Source organism: Carlito syrichta, unplaced genomic scaffold (genome assembly GCF_000164805.1).
Source record: "Carlito syrichta isolate Samal-C Ts95f unplaced genomic scaffold, Tarsius_syrichta-2.0.1 Scaffold315980, whole genome shotgun sequence".
NCBI lineage: Eukaryota > Metazoa > Chordata > Mammalia > Primates > Tarsiidae > Carlito > Carlito syrichta.
Window position 1 is genome coordinate 272,532 of NW_007260076.1, and position 24,911 is coordinate 297,442.

The window sequence follows — 24,911 nt, forward strand, 5'->3', positions numbered from 1 at the left end:
TTCCAAAATTTTTAGATTTTTAATTTGCAGTATTTAGTAAAACATAAAGGCACTCAGCTAAAAGCATCTAGAGGTTATTTAGTCTGCTTTCAGATATAATAGTCTACCTAGTTTCCAGTGTAAGCCTAATATCTGAGCCCCTCCTGCATCCACACAGGTTTTTCAGTCAGAGAGCCCTGATTATTTTCATGGAGGAAGGAATCAGGTTGAGTAAAGCAGAGAGAAAGGGAAAAGCATGCAACCATAGGTGTGTGCCCTGTGACTACTGTGTAACAAGAGACTTTCTTATACAGCAGCTGTAGACAATTTCAAAATAAAAGTTCCAGAGATGATAAGATGTTAATTATTATTTACAACACCAAGAGCTCTCATTTATTAATCATGAGGCACTGTTTGAAGTGCTTTATGTTTGCTCTTATGTTCTCAAGATTACTATTTTTCATTTTTTTTTTGTTTGGTTTCAAATTATTTTCAGAAGCTACTACATAAAGAAAAATAGAGCCATATTCAACTAACTGCTCTGAAGAAATTTTAGCAAAAATGAAAGTTTCACTTTCACATTAATTAGTATTTGAAGATTTTTTTTTTAGTCAGGGGTCTCACTCTGTTGCTCAGGTTAGAGTGCAGTGGCGCAATCATGACTCACTGTAGTCTCTACCTCTTGGGCTCAGGTTATCCTCTCACCTCGGCCTCCCAAAGTGTTGGGATTACAGGTGTAAGCCACCACACCTGGCCAGTATCTGAATTCTGTTTATTCTCTTGTTAAGAATAAATTTTCCTTGAGGATAGTGTTGATGTTAGTTGAATATGATGATGGTAGTGATGGGTAAATCTGAGGCTAGAAACATATGTTTAAACTGTATTCATAGATATGGACTGTATATACAGAAGTTAATAATTATTTCCTTTCTGAATGGCTAAACATTTATGGCTAACTAATAATTCCAAAAGTTGTCAGTTTTAAAAATATTTAATTTTTTCCTCACTCATATTTCATCAAAGCTAATAATAAACTAAACAGATAATACCAACAAGTTAGTCATTCCAAACATCAACCCTTTAGAAAACTATTAAAAATAACCTCTGAGAATCATCCCCCACCTCAAATCTCATCAATGTTTTCAAACTTAAAGAGAGAATAATTCATTTACTCATTTTCTAATACCTCTGGAGTGGCCAAAAGAATAGTTTTCTAGACTATTCAAATCAAGTCACTAATGTAGGATTCAGATAATTATCTATAGAATCAAAATAAACCACATTAAAAATAGGGGTGGGATGGGGTGAGGGGCTGTTACACATTCTTCTAACATTTTCCACAATTTATTTCTAGAAATTAGAAAAACACACAGGGACACAAGATCTACATAAGAATAACTTCTTAGGCCAGTAGTGCTGTAACTATATCTATATATATTTATTTTATTTTATTTTGAGTTGGAGTCTCGCTCCATCGCCCAGGCTGGAGTGCAGTGCACCCACGACCACCCCATTGTCGACCTGCTGGGCTCAGGCGATCCTTCCGCCTCAGTCTTCCAAATAGCTAAAACTACAGGTGTGCACTACCAAGCCTGGCTAAATTTTTATTTATTGTAGAGATGAGGGCTCACCAAGTTGCCTGGGCTGGTCTCGAACCCACGGGTACAAGCAAACCATTTACCTCGGCCTCTCAAAGTGCTGGGATTACAGGTTGAGCCACCTAGTCCAGCCTGTAACTAGACTTCTTAATAGAAATGAGCAAAAACTATCAACAAAGGGGCTGGAGTTACCCATTCAAGCCTGTAGTTTCTTTAAAACCTTATGTTTCATTTTAAAAACATGTATGCACATATTTCCTTCTTTTCCATTATGCTTGTTTTAATTTTTAAACGTTTTAAATAACTAATTATGAATTAGGAGTAGCTTAATTGATAATTTTCAGTATCTTGAATATACCACTCCAAATCTCGAAGAGTATGAGTTCCCAGCATGAGAAGCTCAGTCATAGGTCAATTTGGTTACAATTAATATTTATAATCAAATTGATAAGGACTAACCTCACTACCCTCATGGGAAGACTATTAGATGTGACACAGTTCTGATACCCAGAACTCCATAATATAAATTTCCCTTTTCAATTGTACTTGCTAGTTCATTTATACAATAAATACATATATGTGCAGAATATAATATTTTTCCTGAATAAAGAGATTGAATTGTTGTAAAAAGTAATAATAAACAAACTTACCAATATTTTCTTCAGACAGTCTTAAAATCTCCTGGAACTGAGGTTTTACCTAAGCAACACAAAGAAAAGATGCAAGAAGTCTCAGGTGCAATGACTCAATCAACCTAATAAAATGTTTATTACTACTACTACTACTACTACTACTACTGTCTATTTATTTATGTTTTATAGACTATTAAGCAAAATTGTTAGAAATGTAGTAATTCTTAATTATGAGGCTTAGGGTAGAATGAGAGACAAATTACTGAATATAACCTTTACAGATAATTAAAAAAAAAAATCAATTCAAGTCAAAAAGTATTTTCTCAATGGCTTTGATTTCTTTCATCATATTAAAATAATTTCAAATATGACTTTAAAATGCTTGAAATTACTGCCTCCTAAGACTGAACTTGGTGACACAAAGGTTATTCAGGTAGATATTTTAAGATCAGTATTACTGAAAAAAATTATTTGGCTGTATTAAAAAAAATGAAAAGGAAATCCCAGTCATTTAGGGTGTTTAATAAATAACATTCATCATGTGATATCCATCTTAGAATAATCTTTTAAGTAACTTCTTAAAATATAAATATCAAATGTAGAATTGAACTTTAATATTTCAAGTTGACACAAATGCTTGTTTAAACTTTTTCATTGTTAAAGTTGTCACAGATTTCAGGTCACTGATATGACTTCTTCCTGTTAAGTGAATAAGTAGAATCCCACTTGCTTTTCTAAAAAAAAAAAAAAAATACCTATTTGTTTTGGAGATGTCAAACCATTTTTGCCAATCTTGATAGCAGCAAAATAAAATTATATTTGTTTAACAACTGAAGTGAAAAATGTAAAATGATCTTTTTTTCCTACAATTACACTGAAGTTTTGGTTTTTGCTTCCTATCTGTAGGTGAGGCAATGTTAACTTACATACTCAACTCAAACTGAAAGAAAGACCACTGCTAAAAGATTAATTTACTAAAACCTACTTATAGAATTAAAAGACACTGAAGCAACTTCATGAATTTTACACATGAAATATTAAGCCCAGATAATTTAAATTATTTCTTAAAGGTCACAAACAGACCGGGTTGTTCGGTGGCTCAGCCTGTAATCCCAGCACTTTGGGAGGCCGAAGTGAGTAGATTGCCTGAGCCCACAGGTTCTAGACCAGCCCGGACAACTTGGTGAGACCTCATCTCTACAATAAATTGAAAATTAGCTGGGTGTGGTAGTGCGCGCCTGTAGTTCCAGCTAGTTGGAAGGCTGAGGCAGAAGGATTACCAAAGCCTGGCAGGTGGATGCTGGAGTGGCCGTGAGTGTGCCACTGCACTCTAGCCTGGGTGACTGAGTGAGACTCCAACTCAAAAAAAAAAAAAAAATCACAAACATTGATCAGTAGGTTATAGGGTCATAATCAAAGTCTTCTGAATTTTGTCCAGTGGCATTATACCACACTGTTTTACTTGAAATGCTTCAACTACAGATTTAATAAAAAAGAGCTGTACTAAATTAAATGTGATAATTAAAATGCCTAACTTTTAAATATGTTTATTAACATTTAATTATAGCAACTACTTTTAATGTTTTTATTAGCCCTCTAAAGGAATAGGTTAACAATAAGCTATGAAGACAAATGGATTAACAGAATTAACAAAGAAACTGGGATCTAAGGATTTTCCAATGTTAATATCTGAAACCATAAAATAACTTGTATAGGCAAATGTGACAAGTGATACTTTTCGTAGTGACTGAAATACATAGTATTATCCCCAAGTGTTCAAGCTATTCTAGGAAGAAGTGTCTTTGAAGCAAGTTTTATACACAAGTTGCTGTGGTTCCACAATTGTCTGAGGTCTTTAGCCAAGTGTGCTGAGCAAACAGCTGCTTCCTGAACCTGTGGTAGACAGTACCAGCAGCATATTCAAAAGATTGTGGTTGAGTTCTCTAGCTGATACTTCCTATATTGAAAATCTTTGAGGATATCCACAATGAGTAAATCTTATATCTAAGTCTGGCTACAAATTAAGTTTAGGCTAAATCATCTGAAAATCAATAAAAACAAGAATATTACCAACTAGAATTTTTTCACTATAATAGTATTCTAAGATATTAAACAATAATGAGATTAAAATATAATTTGAGCTTTTTATCTATTCTGCTGTAGAGTTAACACATTACATTTCTTATATTTGCATATAAGAAAACATAGAATATACAAGTTTTTACCTTAGTGTTCGTAAAAATTTTGCCAAATGTCCGGCAAAGGCGCCAGAAAAATCTGGAGAATTCATGGACACAGGCAGTTGAAGTAACATTAATTTTGCCAACTATTTCTATAAGTTGTGGCAACCTGAATATGAAAGGAAAGAAAAATAGGCAGGGGATACATATAAATTACTGTTTCCTTGCCAATTTCTGAAACAATGTAAATCCAACAATCTCTTCTACTTTGTTCTTTGAAAGCAAAGTAATTGTTTGGGACCCTTTGAAAAGGTCTTACTTTCTACTATGTAAGCTTTTTAAAATAAATTTTAACTGTTTTGCCATAAAATATAAGAAAACTTAATGGTAGAGTTCTGAGTATGCAGTTGAGACTAAATCTATGGATCTGATACTTCGCACAAGAACGTGGCTAACATGGCATCCATTTTAGCCTAAAAAACGAGAAGTGTGGATGTAGTTTACAATCCATCACCACTACTGGACAAACAAAATGGCAGAGAGATCCTTTTGACATAATACAGCAGCATCTTCTTCACAGATAAATACCTATAGATTCAGTGGTGTGAATCTCCTGTTCTTAAGACATTTATCATAGATGATGCTAAGTTGCATTTTGAAAATTTTGTTGTTTTGTTCCTCAGTGCCAAGGCTAATTATTATGAGCTACCTTCCATTCAACTGATCTAAGTACACCAAATGAATATGGAGAGGGTAACTTACAATTGATTGACCACCCATAGCAAACTCTCCCAGCCTGTTGTACCCTCGTGTTCCAGCTGGTAATCATAAAGTTGTAGCAGTACTGCCAATTGCTCACGACTTCCAATAATGGTGGATACATCTTGAAGAGGTGACATAGGCCGAGGAAACCTAGTTACTATAATAACAGAAGCAAAATAAGTCACATGGAAAAAGGGCAGTTTGGGAACTTAGCTTTTCTGTTAAAAGGAAAATAAGGTCCTTCTTCCTCATATTTAATTACCTTCTTATTATAAACTTTAAATATAAAACAAACATATTTATCAAGTCTTTTTAGGTAAAAAGAGAAATTCTTGTCATCTGAGAACAAATTCAAGAAATCCCAAAAGTTAAAAAGATTTTATGAGACTAAAGTTAAATGGAATACTGTAATGAAACTGTTTGCTAATGAATAAAATTTCATTTAGGTTAAATTAAAACTGCCCAAAGATAAAACTCTTAGCTAAAACATGGATCTGAATGTCATATTAAAAAAAAAAAAGGCTGGGCTCGGTGGCTCAGCCTATAATCTCAGCACTTTGGGAGGTTGAGGCGAGTGGATGGCCTGAGCCTGCAGGTTCTAGACCAGCCTGGGCAAACTGGCAAAATCTCAGCTCCACAAGAAATAAAAAACTAGCCCGCGCCTGTAGTTCTGACTACTTAGAAGGCTGAGGTGGAAGGATAGCCGGAACCCAGCATAGGTTGACGCTGGGGTGGCCATGAGCTTGCCACTGCATTCCAGCCTGGGCGACAGGGTGAGATTCCAACTAAAAAAATAAAAAAAAGAAAATCTTGTAATTCTACTGGACAGCTTACGTCAATGAAATAGTAAATATGATAAACTGTTTCCTGCAGGGAGTAAGGAACTAATAGGTTAAGAGCAGAGAAAAAAACTGTTTAATATAGAGAATAATGATATAAAATGCATTAACACTTCAGCTGAACAGGTTTCTTTAGTATTTAATTCACAATATTAAATGCTTTATGAAATTTTTCATAGGTTAATAAACATTAAGTTAATATAAAGTATTAAAGCCAGTTGTAACCAGGGTCCTATGTTATATACTTTAAAAGTTTCTGAGGAAAACTGAAAAACTTGCTTTTAAAATTCTATAAATGAAATGTGAATATATATATAAATAAAATAATTCTATAAATAAAATGTGAATATATATATAACCTCATATATTTAAAAAGTCTAGACATATCAATAAAAACTATAACCCTACAGAGAGTAACTAGATACCAAGTTTATTAAGGGACTACTTCTTTGATAGCTATTAAATAAATAATTTATACCAACAGCTTATTAACTGTTGGTCAGAAACTTCTAATGAAGGCAACCCACATAAAGGAAAACCCTCTAAAAAGACACATAAGGATGACACATTTTCAAAACATATTAAGGTTTTAATGATAATTACTAACTTCAAGAAAATCTGAAATAGCACCTAATTTTGAAAAATACTCAGTAACAAAACTGTGTTCCTATCCTGTACCAGGTATTTAATAATATATTAAATATAGATAAATGCTTTTGCTATCTGAACTCTTATTTGCTATCATAACACACAAAGAAAGAAAGATACGGCTAACATGATATTTTCACTATCTAATGAATAAATTCTCACTGTCTCAACATAGGAATCACATAGATTTGGATGAAGACAGATATTTGTGCTTCATATTTCTGTATCATGTCAAAGCATATCTGATAAGATTTCAAACAGGGTTCTGTTATATTGGTCACAATCTTCTCTACTATGATGGACGATGCTATTTCTTAAAAAATACTAATAAATTATTGAAAAATAATGGAATAGTTAAAAGCCTTGTCCAATAGAAGTAAAATGATGTTGGGAAATAAGCAATTACATGAATGACAAAGTGATTATACATAAGAAATCAAAATAGTTTGGGAGCCTCAAAATATTATTCTATTAAACTGTAATTTTTTAAAAAACTGAGTATCTAACTTACAAAAACACAGAAAAGCTGTCAGAATGCCACTTTAACAGGCTGGCAAAACATCAGTATTTTACTGTCAACAAAATAACCACACTTATCCAGCAAAATAACAGTTGTTTTGAATCTTTAATATATTTCTCCCAATTGGAATGCAAGCTCTATGAGCATAAATTTTTGTCTATTTTATTCATGAGTGTATCCCCAACTGTCTAAAACAGTGCCTCACATAAATATTAGTTCATGTTATAGAATACATTGGTAATAAAGATATTTGGGTTACCCTTTTTATGAGAAGACAAATCTTCATTCATAATAAATTATATCTCCTACTATCTATCTATCTGAATATACATACAGACATAGATTTATGTATACACCCTCAAAGAGGATACACTAAATCCTCAATTATTATAAATACATTATAACCTAAATGAGGGCATAGTAACATTAACATTTAAGTTACTGTTAAAAGACAGAGAATAAAATTAAGGAAACAAGAACTGAAAATCTAAAAAAAAATCACAAGGAAAGGTCAAAAAAATATTAGAAGGAACATATTCAGGATGATAAAGAAGTTGTTTTGAAACTGCTCTCTCTAATTTTTGTTAAGCACAATTACCATATGCTTAACAATAGATGATATTCCATAATTATTTGTTAAATAAATGATGGAATAATAAGTATAATAATAAGGAATAATTAGTATAATAATAAATAATATGACTGATGTCCTTATAAAAAGGGGAAATTTGGACACAGAAACAAGCACAGGGAGAGCGAGCCATGTGGAGACAAAGGCAGAGGGCGGGTGATGCATCTGTAAGCCAAGAAGACGGCCAGCAGCTGGAGGAAAGCACGGAACAGCTTTCCCCTCAGAGTTTCAGAAGGAGCCGCCCTACCAACACCTTGATCTCAGACTTCTTGCCTTTGTCAGTGTGAGACAACACCTTTCTGTTGTTTAAGCTACTCGGTTTGTGGTATTTTATTAAGGCAGTCATAGTAAACTACTACAGCAAAATAGAAAGAGAAAGGGAATTTTCAAGATAGGAAAATCCCTAGGCAGATGAAACGCCTTAATGAGGAAAGGGGTAGAACCCGAACGACCAGCTGTGAGGGCTCTAGTAAGTCTTATCTTAAAAGTTTGAATTTTCAGGCCAGGCGTGGTGGCATATGTCTGTAATCCCAGCACTTTGGGAGGTGGAGGCGAGAGGCTTGCCTGAGTCCATGGGTTTGAGACCAGCCTAGGCAACTTGGCAAGACCATATCTCTACAATAAATAAAAAGAAATTAGCCAGGTGTGGTGGCCTGTGTCTGTAGTTCCAGTTACTTAGAAGGCTGAGGCGAAAAGATCACCTGAGCCCAGCAGGTCGAGGCTGTAGTGGCTGTGAGCAGCGTGCCACTGCACTCCAGCCTGGGTGACAAAGTGAAACTCTGACTCAAAAAAAAAAAAGTTTGAATTTTCCTTCTTCTCAGTATTATCATTTAAAAATATTAAATTACCTCTACACTATTCATTCTCAATTTTCAAATATAACTGACATTTAAATAGTATACACTAATTTTTAATCATATTGCTTCCTGTATCCTTGGATATACTGTACCATATTCCAAAGATTACAAGGAGCCCATAGCTTACTTTATATTAAAAATGAAATTCTCAAACATTGTTGATGGACTCAATGTTATATTTGTCAATCAGAAGCTAGTAAGAAACATGGGTAATTTCACAAATATGAAAAGGCTGCAAAGGTATCTCATACATAGCAATAGTTTGTCTATACCCATTTATCCTGGGGGTTAGGTGCAGTGGGCTTATCAATTGTCTGCCAAGTTTCAAAGGTCACTTACTAGCTACCTAGAAAGTAAGATAAGAAGATACTGGCCTCTACTGTCAATTTCATGTACTTGTGAAAGTAAGTCACAATCCTCTGGAAAAAAAGAAAATTTTGCCACATATGCTTATATTCTTTACTATCAAGGAACAGTAGAAAAAAGTAATTACATTTACCTTCCCCTAATAAAAATAAGATAAAACAGTTGGGGGAGAAGAAAAGATAAAGAGAATGGAAATGACAAGTTTCATATACTGGCACTAGTAACAGTCAAATGAATCTTTTTGTTGACTCAGATCTATTCATGGAAGGAAACACATATTTCAGTTTCCCAAAACACGCTATGAAAACACTATAGGTTAAGAATGAAAAGGAAGCATAAATATTATAAAATAATATCCGTAAAAGATGAAGCCATATAGTTTACCTTAGGTATCATATAATATATGACTATGGGATTATACACATATAACACATTTTAGTAATTATACAGTTATATAAGGTGATTTTTAGGATTTTAATCAAAAACATTTCTTTGGGAAGCTAAGCTGCTAATATCCTACATTTTCCTTCCAAAATTTAAGTTCTGTACCTTCTATCTGTGGCACTTCACCATGAAGCTTGACTTTGCTGGAGAAAGGTGCATTCTGTAGCACTAATGCAAACAGAGATGGAATCATGGACTGCAAGGCAGAAAGATACATGTGGAGCTTGTGTTCATCCAGGCCATGTTCTCCTTCCTGAAACATAAGGAGGTGGAAGCTAATTTTAGTCTTTTGAAGTTACATTACTAATTGGGTTTATGTATGATGTTTTTCCTTTCTGAGGCAAATCAAAGATTTAAGGACATGTATGTTAGACTCAAAACAACACTTAATGGAGACGTCCATGAATCTTTTCTTAATTTCTCCAAGTATGAAAATATAAAGAAGCACTAAAACACTACAGAAGTGATAGATATTTTATACAGAAAACTATAGGGTAAACATCAGTCATTTCCATTGGTAGCAAACAGCTTTTACAGGTTTTCTTTATTTAGAGAGGGTCTTATCTTTTGAAATTTTTAAGTTAGGGTAAGGAAGTTAAAGTGAACCACAGAAGTCATTTATTTTCTTATTTTCAATTGATGCATAATAATCATACATACTTATGAGGTACATGTGATATTTTGATATATGCATACAATGTGCAATGATCAATCAGGTATTGCCTCAAATCACCTCAAACATTTATGATTCTTTGTGTTGGCAACTTTCCAAATCTTCTCTTCAAGCTATTTTTTGAAATATATAATAAATTATCTTTAAATATAATAATCCTACTGCACTATCAAACACTAGAACTTATTCTTTCTATCTAACTGAATTTTTGTATTCAGTAACCAAACTCTCTTCATCTTCCTCCTTTCATTCCCTGCTTCTCAGCCTTTAGTAACTACCATTTTACTCTCTACCCCCTAGAGATCAACTGTTTTTTTTTTTTCATTTTTAAATTTTTTATTTTAAAGATGTGGGTTATAATTCAGGGTTAGGTATACAAATGTTCATTATGCAGGTACCTTGCTGCTGAGGTGTGCTTCCCCTTCCCCAGGCAGATTCCCACTACTGCCAGTTCCGCTTCCCTGCCCCAATCCCGGCAGTTTCCCACTACTGCCAATCCTTTTCTTTCTTTCTTTCTTTTTTTTGAGTTGGAGTCTGGCTCTGTCACCCAGACTGGAGTGCAGTGGCCGCTCCCAGCCCTGGCAGCCTCGACCTGCTGGGCTCTGGCAACCCTTCCATCTCAGCCTTCCGAATAGCTGGAACTACAGGCGCATGTTACCACGCCCGGCTAATTTTTTGATTTATTGTAGAGATGAGGTCTCACCAAGTTGCCCAGGGGAGTCTCGAACCCATGGGCTCAGGCAATCCACTCACCTCAGCCTCCCAAAGTGCGAGATTACAGGCTAAGCCACCGAGCCCAGCTGTCAATCCTTTTCTTATACGATTATGATAATTGTTCAAGGTTCAATTATGAGTGAGAACATGTGATACTCAATTCTTCGTTTCTGTGAAAGATTACTCTTATAGACTCTAAATCCATCCAGGTTGCTGTGAAGTTCATGATTTTGTTCTTCTTTATGGCTGTGTAATATTCCATCATGTATATGTACCACATTTTTTAAATCCAGTCCTCTTTTGATGGGCAGCAGGGTTGGTTCCATGTTCTTGCTACTGTAAACAATGCTGCGATAAACATACAATAACTCAAAAAACAACAGATGCTGGAGAGGATGTGGCAAAAAGGGAACACTTCTACACTGTCAGTAGAAGTACAAACTAGTACAGCCTCTGTGGAAAACAGTGTGGTGATTCCTAAAAGATCTAAAAATTGACCTTCCCTACGACCCTGCAATCCCCCTACTGGGAATTTACCCAGAAGAACTCAAATCACTCTATAAAAGAGATCAACTGTTTTAGTTCCCATGTATCAGTGAGAACATTTGGTATTTGTCTTTCTGTGCATGGTTTAATTCACTTGACACAATGTTCTCCAAACTTATCCATATTGCTGAGTATGGATAACAGGATTTCATTCCTTTTTATGGCTGAGTAGCACTCCAATGTATATATTTACCACATTTTCTTTATCCATTCATCTGATGGACACTTAGATTGTTGACTCCCTATCTTGGTTATCACGAACAGTTCTGCAATACACATAGGAGTGCAGATATCACTTCCCTGTACTAATTTCCTTTCTTTGGAGTATATACCCAGTGGTGGGATTGCTGGATCCCATGATACTTCTATATTTAGCTTTTATGTGAAACCTCCACACTATTTTCCATAATGGCTGCACTAATTTATATTCCCACCAACAGAGTAGGCGGTTTCCCCATTCTCCACATTTTTGCCAGCATCTATTATTTACTTATTTATGTCTTTCTGATAATAGTAATTTTAACTGTGGTAAGATGCTATCTCATTGTTGTGGTTTGCATTTGCGTTTCCCCGATGATTAGTGATGCTAAGCATTTTATTCATTTTTAGTCATTTGTGTGTCTTCTTTTTGAGAAATGTCTATTCAGATCATTTGCTCATTTAAAAATTATTATTTATTTATTTTTGCTGTTGAATCCCTTATATATTCTGGTTATTAATCTCTAGCCGAACAAATACTTTCCAAGTATCTTTCTGCAGATTGTCTCTTCACTCTGTTGATTACTTTGCTGTGTGGAAGCTTTATTAGCTTGATATAATTCCATGTGTCTATTTCTGCTTTTGTTGCCTGTACTTCTGAGATCTTTCCAGAAAAAAATCTTTGCTTAGACCAATGTCCAGAAGCATTTCTCTAATGCTTAGTAGTTTAATAGTTCCAGGTCTTGCATTCAAGTTTTTAATCCATTTTCAATTTATTTTTGTAGAATAAATAGGGATCTAGTTTCATTCTTCTGCATGTAGTAGTTTATTAATGAGACTTTTCTAAATGTATGTTCTTGGTGCCTTTGTTGAAAGTAGTTGGCTGTCAATGCATGGATTTATCTCTGGGTTCTCTACTCTGTTCCACTGGTCTTTTGTGTCAATACCGAGATGTTTTTGGTTACTGTAGGTTTGAAGTATATTTTGAAGTCAGGGAGTGTTCTCTTTCTAAGTAGCTTTGGCTTTGTGTCTCTGGATTGTTTTGGCTATTCAGGATCTTTTTTGTGGGTTTCGATGAATTTTAGGAACTTTTTTCTATTTTTGTGAAGAATATTACTGATATTTTGATAGGAATTGCATTGAATCTATAGATCACTTTGGGTAGTATGAATATTTTAACAATATATATTAGCTCTTCTAATCCATGAACACGGATATCTTTTCATTTTGTTTGTGTTCTTTTCAATTTCTTTCATCAGTGTTTTAAAGTTTTCACTGTAGAGATCTTTCACCTCTTTGGTTAAATGTATTTCTTGGGTTTTTTTTTTTTCTTTTGGTAGTTATTGTAAATGGGATAGCTTTCTTGATTTCTTTTTGGATTGTCCACTGTTGGCAATATAGAAATGCTCAACTGCTAAACCAGCAGCAGCTCTTGCTACTTCCCCTCTCCTACTTCCTATCTCCTTTTAGAGTTGGCATATAATAGGCATTTTAAAAAATGGCTGTTTCTTCCAGTCTCTAAAAAAACTTTTAGTAAAAATTTAGATTAAGAAATGTCTATTGTTTTGTTAGCATATTTCTTCAATTCTTGGGAAGAATGAAAACTTCATTCTAAAAAGTGAAAAAATGAACTATTGGAGTGGAATAAGCACAGTTAAAGCAACTTTGGCAATGTGCAAAGAAGAAAGCTTGAGACACTCATAATTTGGTAGTCTCTGAATTCTAGAAGTGAAGATGATGCTTTATGTAAAATATTTAAGTCCTCAGAAGAGTCAAGGAAGAGCTAGCTTTCTAAATAATGTAGGAGTTCTTTCCATGAAGGTGCTACTTCAGCTAAAATATGTATATCATGCCCTTTCTACTCCTCCAGCTTCAGCAAAGTAAAAGTTCCTCAAATCTCTCTCTTGGTTCCAGTCCAACAGAATCTGTAGCTGGTAATATATTAAAGTGTTCAGCTAAGTGGTATTTTCTGTTCCTGTCCCTAACATTTCTCTAAGATGGCTTAGGACAGACATTTAAGTTTCTATAAACTGTATAAACAAAGGAAGAGCTTACCCTGAGAAGTTTTTCAATTTTGTTCAGTAGTGTAGGTATAAGATGAGACTGCAAATTTCCAAGTTCTGTAGTCCAGGCAGCATAGGCTGGTAAAAACACTTGATGTGTAGCACTAACTACTCGTTCTGAGGGATCACCCAAGGCTGACAGTAACAATTCAAAACCCTGCCAATGGGAAACAGGCAAAAGTAGATTTTTAAAAGAATAAACCTTTAAAACCATAGAATAAAAAGGAATAAATATGCACATCAATACACTTAGAAAATATTTTAAGAAAGACAGAAAGTCACCCATAATCTTACCCTTCCCATTTTCTTTAAAGAAAATGCCATATATCAATAGATGAGCAAACCAAAGAGAAGCGTAAACAAGGAATACTTGATTTCTTGCCACAAAGCTGTGGCAAAGATTGTAAATGAATCGTAGCATTCTTTCTTCTGAGTTGCAAAGCTGAAACCTGGCAGCCATCCTCAATTGACTAAAGTTGACATACCTGCCCATCCTTATTATACATTACATTATAAAGTATTTTAAAAATCAGAGACTTCAACAAATATTACATTATTTAGAATTTTGTAATGGGGTGAAAGGGTTCATTCTGAAAAATATACCTGTTGATATTTGTCTGGATCATCAATGTATCCCATAATGATACCGAGGCTTTTGATCACAGCTTCTCTTACCAAATCTGCTTTATCTTCCATTAACATTTGTTGCAACATTGAAAGAACCAAGGAGCTACGGATTTCTTTCTGAAAATAAACAATTTGTTTTTACTATTTGTTTTCACTTAAGCAAAAAATTATAGAAAATAATAGAAACCAATATGTTCAAACTCCAGATTAAATGGACATTAAAATTATGTTTCGAATTTTTATTTTAAAAACATATGAAATTACAAATATAACCAAAATATCAGTGACCCTCAAATCTCTCCCTCTTTAGAGGTAATAACATCTATGCTGAATTCAGTATTAATAATCTTAGTATGAGTTTATATTTTTACTAAGTATATTAGATAGTTCTTAAATCCTTAGAGTACACACTAGCAGACACTTACAGAAAATCAACAACACATGGACAAAGACTCTTCTATCACTATCTGTTCAACTCAGAGCAGAGTGCTGAATGTTATAACAAAAGGATTGCAAAAATCAGCCTGGCAATTAAAATGCTTGCGTGGGGTATGGTGAGAATATATTATAGACTCAAGGAATTCCTATTTTTTTGAAGTGAGAAAAAAAAAATTCAAACAGGATAAAATATGACAGTGAGATTTAAAAGGACTTTAACAATTCTATTGCTGTTTTATTATGCTAGTATTTAATAAAATGTGCACCTCTGCTGTGCCTTGATTTCACACAGAATTTTTTCCAGTTATAATAAAGAATATTTTAGTTTAACTAATGGCTGAGGTTAGAATAGAGTTATCAATATGCAAATTCATGCCCCTACTATCCTACTTTGTATTATTATTGCAATTTGATCAATTTATAAAATTCTTTAAACCTAAACTTGTTGAGGTTCTTTTTACGTATAATGGTTAGAATAAAATAAAGAGACTATTTTCCTAAATTTACAGTATCATTTGGTATGTGGAGCAAGACTTGATAGACTTTTTTTTTTTGAGTTGGAGTCTCACTCTGTCGCTCAGGCTGGAGTACAGTGGCACGCTTACGGCCACCACAGCCTTGACCTGCAGGGCTCAGGTGATCCTTCTGCCTCAGCTTTCCAAGTAGCTGGAACTACCAGTGTGCACTACCACTCCCGGCTAATTTTTTGATCTACTGTAGAGACAAGGTTTTACCAAGTTGTCCAGGCTGGTCTCAAACCCCAGAGCTCAGGCAATCCCCTCACCTCGGCCTCCTAAAGTGCTGGGATTACAGGCTTGAGCCACTGCGCCCGGCTGATAGACATGTTTTAAAAACAAAAATATACAATTTCAGCAAATTTTGGACACATTTAGGCTGATTATGTATCTTTTGGCACAACTTTTATATTTACCCTTTAGGCCGAAAACTGTCCTAAGATGCCTTAAAGCATATTAAAAGGCTTTCTTAGCTGGTAAGAGTACAAAGCAGTATGACAGAGGTAAATAAGCTTCAGGTAGGCATTTGCTTCACATTGATTCGGGCTGAGGTCAACTGTGACAATTACTTTTAGTATGCCACCAGGACTTCCTCACAGGATAGGGTGGGAGGCATTACTCTATTTAAGCCATGACCACACTGAGGAACTGCAGACATACAGAGACTTTGCTGCTATCAGTGACAGCAGAGGATGTACAAGGCAAGTTCAGATGCACTGGGAAAACATTGTCTATTATTAATACTGCATAGCAGTCTAGGAGTGGAGTAGAACAGCTTACTTATCCTTTGAAAGCAAGTGATGGCCATCTGTCTTGGAACAATAAATAGTAGGATGCTAAAACTCACTCATATTAATCTACCTATATAATTTATCCAATAATAAAATGTATTTTCTTCTATTAGATAGAAAAACATGGCTGGGCTCGGTGGCTCAGCCTGTAATCTCAGCACTGTGGGAGGCCGAGGCAAATGGATTGCCTGAGGCCATGGGTTCAAGGCCAGCCCAGGCAACTAGGCGAGACCTCTGGTCTCTACAATAAATAAAAAAAAATAGCCGGGTGTGGTAGCTCTCCCTTGTAATTCCAGTTACTTGGAAGACTGAGGCGGAAGGATCCCCGGAGCCCAGCAGGTCAACGCTGGGGTGGCTGTGAGTGTGCCATTGCACTCCAGCCTGGGCAGCATAGTGAGACTTCAACTCAAAAAAAAAAAAAGTAAAACATTAAAATAACTTATTCATGCCTCATTCCTGGTGAAGGTATTGAAAAGTAAGAACTCCAATGTTCTGTTAATAGGACATAAATTGGGGCAATTTAACACTTTCAAAAATAAAAAATGCAAATGCTGAAGGCAGCAAGATGCAGAAGTTTTTTTTGGTGTTGTTGTTGTTGTTTCTGAGTTGGAGCCTCAGTCCCTCACCCAGGCTAGAGTGCAGTGGGCACACTCATGGCCATCGCAGCCTCGATCTGCTGGGCTCTGGCGATTCTTCCCCCTGGTCTTCAACCCATGGGCTCAGGCAATCCACTCGCCTGGGCCTCCCTCAGGTGGGATTACAGGCTGAGCCACCAAGCCTGGCCCAGAAATTTTAATAGTATGAGAAATTTAAGAAGCAAACAGATACCCACACAAGAACAGGTCAATAGTGTTTACATTCAGGCATTGCTCATGAGATATAAAACACTGTATAGAGTATGATTAATTTGGGGTAAAATTTTTTTAAAGAATACGAAAACATAAGCTGACACACACACACACATTTTTACTTTCTTAAAGTATGAAGTAAAAACTATTATGAGAAATTACCCTTGGAAACAATAACTGGGAATTATGGAAGGAAGTCTTTGGTTTTCCTTTTATTCTTTTTGTATGTATGAACAGTTATTGTTAAAAAAATTAAATATAATAAATGTATAAAGAGTTATGTTTGCATTATATTATAATTTATAATAAATTTATAAATATAATAAATTAAATGTATGAACATTTATTGTTAACAAAATTAAATATATATATTCTCACTGGGAATGGGATTATACAGAATTTTCTTTATATTTTTCTGAATTAAAAACCCACAGTAAATCTTACTTTTTAAAAAGATAATTGTTTTACTATTGGTTTTTCACTCTTCACTAAAGAATATAAGGTTAACAGTAAATGCAACTAAAAACTTCATGCACTGTTATAAAATTCCATTTTTTGTAGCCTTTTAAAAAAACAATCTTGGCTGGGCTTGGTGGCTCAGCCTGTAATCCCAGCACTTTGGGAGGCCGAGGTGAGTGGATTGCCTGAGCCTGCGGGTTCGAGGCCCGCCCAGGCAACTTGGCGAGACCTCATCTCTACAATAAATAAAAAATTAGCTGGGCACGGTAGCACGCGCCTGTAGTTCCTTCCAGCTACTTGGAAGGCTGAGGCTGGAGGATCGCCTGAGTCCAGCATGACGAGGCTGCGGTGGCCGAGAGTGTGCCAACGCACTCCATTCTGGACGACAGAGTGAGACTCCAACTAAAACAAAAAAACCCCCAAACAAACAAACAAACAAAACCCTACAAAAATGAACTTTCAAACGCAGGTCAGCAAATTTTCAGGCCATAACGGTCTCTGTTGCAACTACTCAACTTTGCTTCAATAGTAGGAAAGCAGCCATGACAATACAAACATAAATAAATGGGTGGTGCTATGTTTCATTAAAACTATATTTACAAAAGCAGGCTGTGAGTTGGATTTAGCATGCAGGCTGTAGTTCATCAAGCTCTGCTTTAAACTAATTGTTTAAATTAAAATACTTGTGACACCACTTTATTATCTCTAACCCTTCTAATCCCTGGACCTATGGAAAGATTCCATTAAGGGCACAATAGTCCAGTGTCATCAATCTTTTTGGTGGCAGGAACACTTTTTAAATGTGAAAATTAATAAGTATCTCAACAACTTTTATTTGAATGGGTAATATCATTGACATTTATCATATTAGAAATTAAAACAAATTTAAAAATATTAATTCATTAAAAATAACAATCAACCCATTAAATGTTAATATAACATTTTTATAAAAATAACTATTTACAAAGCAAAAAAATTAGCAAGAAGAATGGGGTTGATTCATATTTTGCTCCAAATCTCTTTAGTGTCTGACTTAAAAGACAGGTTCTTTTATCTGCTCTGCATTCACTTTGTTGTGATATGTTGTTTTGGCTGAAATATTTAAAGAAAATTTGGCCTCACAGATGACATGCAATTGGAAAAGAATATTTTAATAGCCTTTTCAGATTTAAAAAAAAAATCCCTTTATGTTGATTTTACACCCTAACTGGGCAAGTAGTAATTTTTCTTATCTATCTATCTATTTATTTATTTATTTAGAGTTGGAGTCTCGTTCCGTCACCCAGGCAAGTAGTAATTTTTCTTATCTATCTATCTATCTAACTATCTATCTATCTATCTATTTATTTATTTAGAGTTGGAGTCTCAAACCCATCTATTTATTTATTTATTTATTTATTTAGAGTTGGAGTCTCATTCCGTCACCCAGGCAAGTAGTAATTTTTCTTATCTATCTATCTATCTATTTATTTATTTATTTAGAGTTGGAGTCTCATTCCGTCACCCAGGCGCTACCACACCCAACTAATTTTTGATTTATTGTAGAGATGAGGTCTCACCAAGTTGTCCAGGCTGGTCTCAAACCCATGGGCTCTGGCAATCCTTTCACCTCGGCCTCCCAAAGTGCTGGGATTACAGGTTTGAGCCACCGCGCCTGGCCTACAAGTAGTAATTTCTTAAAGGTTAGTTGCAACGTGAAATCTGAAGGCATGACAGTGCTACACTGATAATAAACTTCTAAAATTCTGTTACATTAAATTCCATTGGTTTATCTTGGACTTCGAATGCTTCTATTTTAACCCATGCATTGGTTGTTTGGGAAAAACTAAACCACAGAGTCATGCAGATCTTCTTTGATTTCATTACATCATAAAAAAAAAAATCCACTGATCTCATCATTTCTTTCCATACTTAGAAGCTGTCAAACTCACACTGGTGGCTATAAGTTTCTCAAAATTCTAGCTCTCACTTATATGCTCCACTTTTATCGCCGGCAACAATGCCATCTACTTGTTTTCCTTCAAGTGATGGGCTCACTTCACCCAATTTCATAAAAGTGTCTACCACATACTGAAGTCTGAGTAACCATAGTTTGCCAGTGGTTCTGTGAAGTAAAATCAGTGCTCCATGAAAAAAAGCAGCTAGATCAGCTTCCAACTCAAGCAATTACTGAAGTGCTTTTCTTGCAAACAACTATCATACTTTAGTATGCAGCAAAAGGGTTTTAAATGGGTAATTTCTAATTTGTCTCACAGAATATTCATAAGATATATGAACAAGGGTAAAAATTAATAATTTTATGAGTTCAGCAAGCTCCTTTTTAAGTGAAATTGGCTTTTTCAGCAAATGTATTACAGTGAAGAATACAATCATTATTAGTTTTTGGGTGCCCCTGCCCTGATTAATGCTAATGCACCAGCACTGCTGCCCATCACTGCTTTTGCACTAACAGTACAAATGTCAACATAGTGAAAAGACAAAAAATGTCTTATTATTTTAAAAATAGTTTTCACCGTGTGGACTTCTTTGAAAAGATTTCAAGAAACTCTCTAGGGTCCTCAGGCCACACTCTGAGAACTGCTGATAAAGTTTAATATAGTTATACTCATGGAAAAGCGGTGATAACCTATTTATCTGCAATACCATAGGTAATAATGTGAGCCTTTTCTTTTTTGACTCATCTCTTTCCTTTATTAAGACAGCATGCCTAAGAGAAATCTGTATTAGAATGTATAAGACACTTGAAAAAAGGATTTTTTATTATTAAAAAAGAGAAAAGGTTTTAAGAAGAATAATTGATAGTTCTTACAGGAAGGTAAGGTGCCAATGCTCCACAGGATTCTGCCACAAGTAGTCGTCTTTCTGGGTATTTGTGATTAATCTAGAGTAAAAAAATAAATAAATAAAGCATAAACAACATACCCTCCCTTCTTCCAACAGAGAAAGACTTTTCACCACAAATCCTGTTAAGAATGCAATAAAGCTTCCTTCTTTTCCACTTCTGGGAATCCCTGTATGACTACACCTGGATGAGGAATAAGGGAATCAGGGAGAGTCTAAACATGAGGTCACAGGGGTCATCTGTTAAAGAAAAAAGGGAAAACCAAAGATGAAAATCTGGCAATGTATCTAGAGATCATGGGCTTGCCCAATACTAGGCTTTCCTTAGCACATCAGGAGAGATCAGGACCCTTCCCTGGCAATATTAGTAAATTTTAAAATTTGGAAAACCCAGATTCTGTATCTTATAGATATGGTCTATAATATGTGCCAGTCTTCTTTACCTAAGATATTAGGAAGTTACATAATGATTTAAAGAGTCCTCATTAGACATATGGTTTTATTTTTAAAGTAAGCAGACTTCAATCTATTCCTCTGTTTGTATATGCAAAATGATGGTGTTTTGTTATTGTGGTGACTACACTGAACCATAACAAAAAATAACAAAAAAAATGACACATACTGGGTTTTGTTCCCATATGTCTTCTTCACAGAATATAAATCTTTCTTTGACTGGAAAAGAAGTATATCTGTTCTCATATTCCCATATGAAAAGGTGACATTAATTCATTAATGTTTTGGATGCCTAAAATTAAGAAAAAAAATTATATAGTAATCTACTGGGCAACAAACTGGAGGTAGGTGGCTAGATAGATCCCCTATATTCATGTTTATTCAGGTTATAGAAGAGGTGGTGGTAGAGATATTTATAACTAACATCTCTGAATTAAATTTAATCCAGACATAGTTATCTCAAAAGCAAAATGGTTTGAATGTCAAAGTATGCTGTACATAAACTTTCACTTGCTTTTCTTTAGTTTAGCTCAATTAAGTCTCAAAAATAAAATGTACATATGAAAACCAACTGTATTTCTATGTTAGCAATGAGCAAACCAAAAATAAAATTAAGAAAATAATTCTATTTACGATAGCATCAAAAAGAACCCTTAGGAGTAGATAAACAAAAGAGGTAAAACTTAAACTACTATAGTATACAAAATTACCATTGAAAGAAATTGCAAAACACCTAAATTAAGCCTTCATAGATTGGAAAGTCTAATATAATTAAGATGGCAATATTCTCCAGATTAATCTATAGACTCAATGCATTATTCATGAAAATCCTAGCTAGCTTCTTTCCAGAAATTGACAAACTGGTTCTAAAATTCATAAGAAAACCCAAGGGAACCAGAATAGCCAAAATAATCTTGAAAGAGAAGAACCAAATTCTAGCCATTAGGGTTTCTTTTTTGGGGGGGTGATAAAAACATTTTAAAATTCATTGTGATGATGGCTGCACAACTCTGTGAGTATAATGAAACCATTAAACTGTACACATTAAACAGGTAAACTATAGTATATGAATTATATCTTAATAAAATGTAAAAAAACTATAAAAAATTAAATGTGTACATGAATAATCATGTAGAATTGTAAATTCAAGTTGCATGGATTATATCCAAATTAATTTTGACTTCAAGCAATTAGAACCTCAACCTAAATTAGTATACACTGTGATTTATAGATGATGTAAGGAATTGTCAGAGGTAATTATTACTATACATAATGTTCACTTTACATATTGAATCTAGTGACTCCACTAGATCTTAGTGAAAAAATAAATGCCCAAAGAATTTGGAGACAGAACTCTAAATAACTACACACTTAGTGTTATTCCAGAGACCAATATTTTTCTTAAGAATAAGTGACTGTGTATATAAAGCCATGTAATTTGCTTCCATAAGTAGGTAACTCACCTTCTTAAGGTGGAAAATAGGTACTTAATTACCTAAACATCAAGTCTAGAAAGTCAATGATTCTGAGTTCTACAGAGGACTGAAATATTAAAATTCAATATAAACCAAAAGTATTTTTTGTAAAATACAGTTCAATTATAAATATAAAAACTTCCCACATCAAAGGTTCATATTTTATATACTGCATGTATTTGTAATATATACAAGCATAACCTAGACACATGATATATTTCCACGTATGCACACATCTTGCTCTCCTTGAACGCATCTGCTCTCACCTTAAGGCTTTTGTACCTGGTGCATTTTACTTGCCTAGACATCACTGCCTCAGGATTCCTTCTCTGACCACCCTTTCCAGGAGAACATTCCCTAGCAACCAGTACTACAAAACAGTATGTCATTTCTTTATTCACTTGTATATTTCTTTTTTTTTTTGAGTTGGAGTCTCACTCTGTCACCCAGACTGGAGTGCAGTGGCCGCTCCTGGCCACCGCAGCCTCGACCCGCTGGGCTCCAGCGATCCTTCCGCCTCAGCCTTCTGAGTAGGCAGAATTACAGGCATGCGCTACCACGCCCGGCTGATTTTTTGATTTATTGTAGAGATGAGGTCTCACTGCCCAGGCGGGTCTCGAACTCGCAGGCTCAGGCAATCCACTCACCTCAGCCTCCCAAAAACGCGGGATTACAGGCTGAGCCACCAAGCCCGGCTCACTTGCATATTTCTACTTGGGATGTCTTCATCTTTTGTTTTCTACTGTATCCCTAGTGACTACACCAGTACTCAGAACTAGAATTAGCGTTTCATAAGTTTTTGCTGAATGAATGAATAAAGCAAAGGAACCAGAGAATTCTTAAGCTCTATTAAATCCCTGTGCTGAGATACAGAAACAGCAGTGTAATTTACATCCTATGTATTTCTTAATAGCATTTTAAAAAGAAAATTTGAACCCTAATAAGAAATTAGAATAGCTAGGTGGAAACCCAATGCAAATATTTACCTGTTCCCAACACTGTGGTAAAAGTTCAGCTTCTACACGTGTTGGTCCGACATGACGTGCAAATGCCACACAACCAGTCAGTATCATTTGCCTGGAAAATAGTACAAAAATAAAAGCTTGTGATTGCATTAGAAAGCGCAACTAGGATTAAGGGTTAAAAAGATTCATCTCTGTAAATTCACAAAAAGTACAATAGTTATACATAATCAAATTAGACTTTTCTAACAATGGACTAGGATGCCACTAAGAAACGAGCCACTCAAACAATGGCAACACCATTTATGACAGACATTGTGAAGGGATTTCTGTAGAGGTAAGAAGCTGAATCTCATAACCTTCTAAGTTAACTTCCCACTCATGCATTCTGATACTATAATATGCCAAACACTTCAGTTTCTACCCATTGGAACAATCAGTGATTGTTTCCTCAATATTTCTATAGTTAAAAGCTATGGTACCATATTAGTAAAATTGTTTTTAAAAGCAGTTTTTGGTATTATATCCAAGATAAGTGTGGTAGGTAGTTTCTGACATTGCTTCCAAATGATCCCATTTCCTTGAGTGTAGAATAGATTTAATAAATTGCTTCTAATAGATAGACTATGAACAAAGTGATAGGATGTCACTTTTGAGATTAGGTTACAAAGTCTGTGACGTCCATCATGCAGTGATTGCCTTCTCAGGGGGCATGCTTTGATATAGCAAGCTGCAATGATGGAGAGACCTATGTGGCCAGGAATTAAAGTCAGTGAGTAGCTGAGGCTCTCAGTCTAGAAATATTTGAGGAATTTAATCCTGCCAATGACATGATTGCATTTAAAAGCAAATTCTTCACTAGTTGAGCCCTAAAATGACTACAGCCCCAGCTAATCCCTTGACTACAACCTTGTAAGAGTTTGAAGCATAAGACCCAGATTCTTGACCCACAGAAACTGTAAGATAAAAGACAGTTTAAACCACTTTATTTTGGGGTACATTGTTATAGAACAGCAGTTAAGAATTGACTAATATCTTCATTTGAGTTGATAAATTTGTAACTTAAAAAAATATAAAATTTTAAATAAAATATTTTACTCCTCAGAATGAAGTTCCATTTACAATGACTTTAAAATTCAGAATTTTAGGTTCTTCCACTTTTGATTGTCTAACACTTTAAAGTATGCTTTTAATAGATGTTTTAAAGTAGCCAAAATCAAAGAAAACCAAACCAGAATGCTTAATTTGAATTAGGTATAAAAATCAGAGTTTTAAGCCTAGACATTAATCATTGCTATTTGTCAATATATCCAAATTTAAATGAACTGCAAAATGACATTAAATTTCTATTTGCTTTAGTCAGATTAGTTACTAATGTTCTCATGTTATTTGAGGAGAACAATGACAAATATCTTTTGGACAAGGCTGGAGAAAACAGTGAACTGACGTGTCTTCATTGTATACTGCAGTAGCTTCTAATTTACCACAATCTTTGTAATTTTTATGTACCTGATTTCCCTTAATATTTATAATCTCATTTTCTGCTTCTATTTCTCAACTTTTGTTTCTTTCCTACCTCCTGTTTTCTACTTGCTACTACTTTAGGAAGGCAAATTAAAGTGAACAAAAGAAAAATGAAAAAATAATTTAGCAACCCTTACATATAGGGTTATATGTTATTATAGCTGCCTGCTCCCTAATGAAAATTTCCTAATATATGATAGTTGTTTGGCCCTCACTAGGGTATTAAAATGAGAAGGCAGCCAGGCTTGGTGGCTCAGCCCGTAATCCCGTGCTTTGGGAGGCTGAGGTGAGTGGATTGCCTGAGTCTGTGGGTTCAAGACCCGCCTGG

At 34.8% G+C, this 24,911-nt stretch overlaps 1 protein-coding gene across 6 annotated transcripts in view; it reads right to left on the reverse strand.

The window, feature by feature from the left end:
- KIAA1468 (KIAA1468 ortholog) overlaps positions 1-24,911 on the reverse strand; it is a 69,612-nt gene that overhangs the window by 38,834 nt on the left and 5,867 nt on the right. For 4 of the 6 annotated variants that reach the window (XM_008073629.2, XM_021706751.1, XM_021706752.1 and 1 more), the window contains exons 2-9: positions 23,084-23,174; positions 20,138-20,209; positions 14,254-14,394; positions 13,643-13,807; positions 9,562-9,709; positions 5,152-5,308; positions 4,435-4,558; positions 2,228-2,276 (exon numbers count right to left, since the gene is read on the reverse strand). In XM_008073629.2, the coding sequence (XP_008071820.2) occupies positions 2,228-2,276; positions 4,435-4,558; positions 5,152-5,308; positions 9,562-9,709; positions 13,643-13,807; positions 14,254-14,394; positions 20,138-20,209; positions 23,084-23,170 (943 nt within the window). In that variant the 5' untranslated portion in view covers positions 23,171-23,174. Of the gene's footprint in view, positions 1-2,227; positions 2,277-4,434; positions 4,559-5,151; positions 5,309-9,561; positions 9,710-13,642; positions 13,808-14,253; positions 14,395-20,137; positions 20,212-20,791; positions 20,915-23,083; positions 23,175-24,911 lie in introns of those variants that run through there. The other 2 variants (XM_021706755.1, XM_021706754.1) reach the window with 2 other exon arrangements.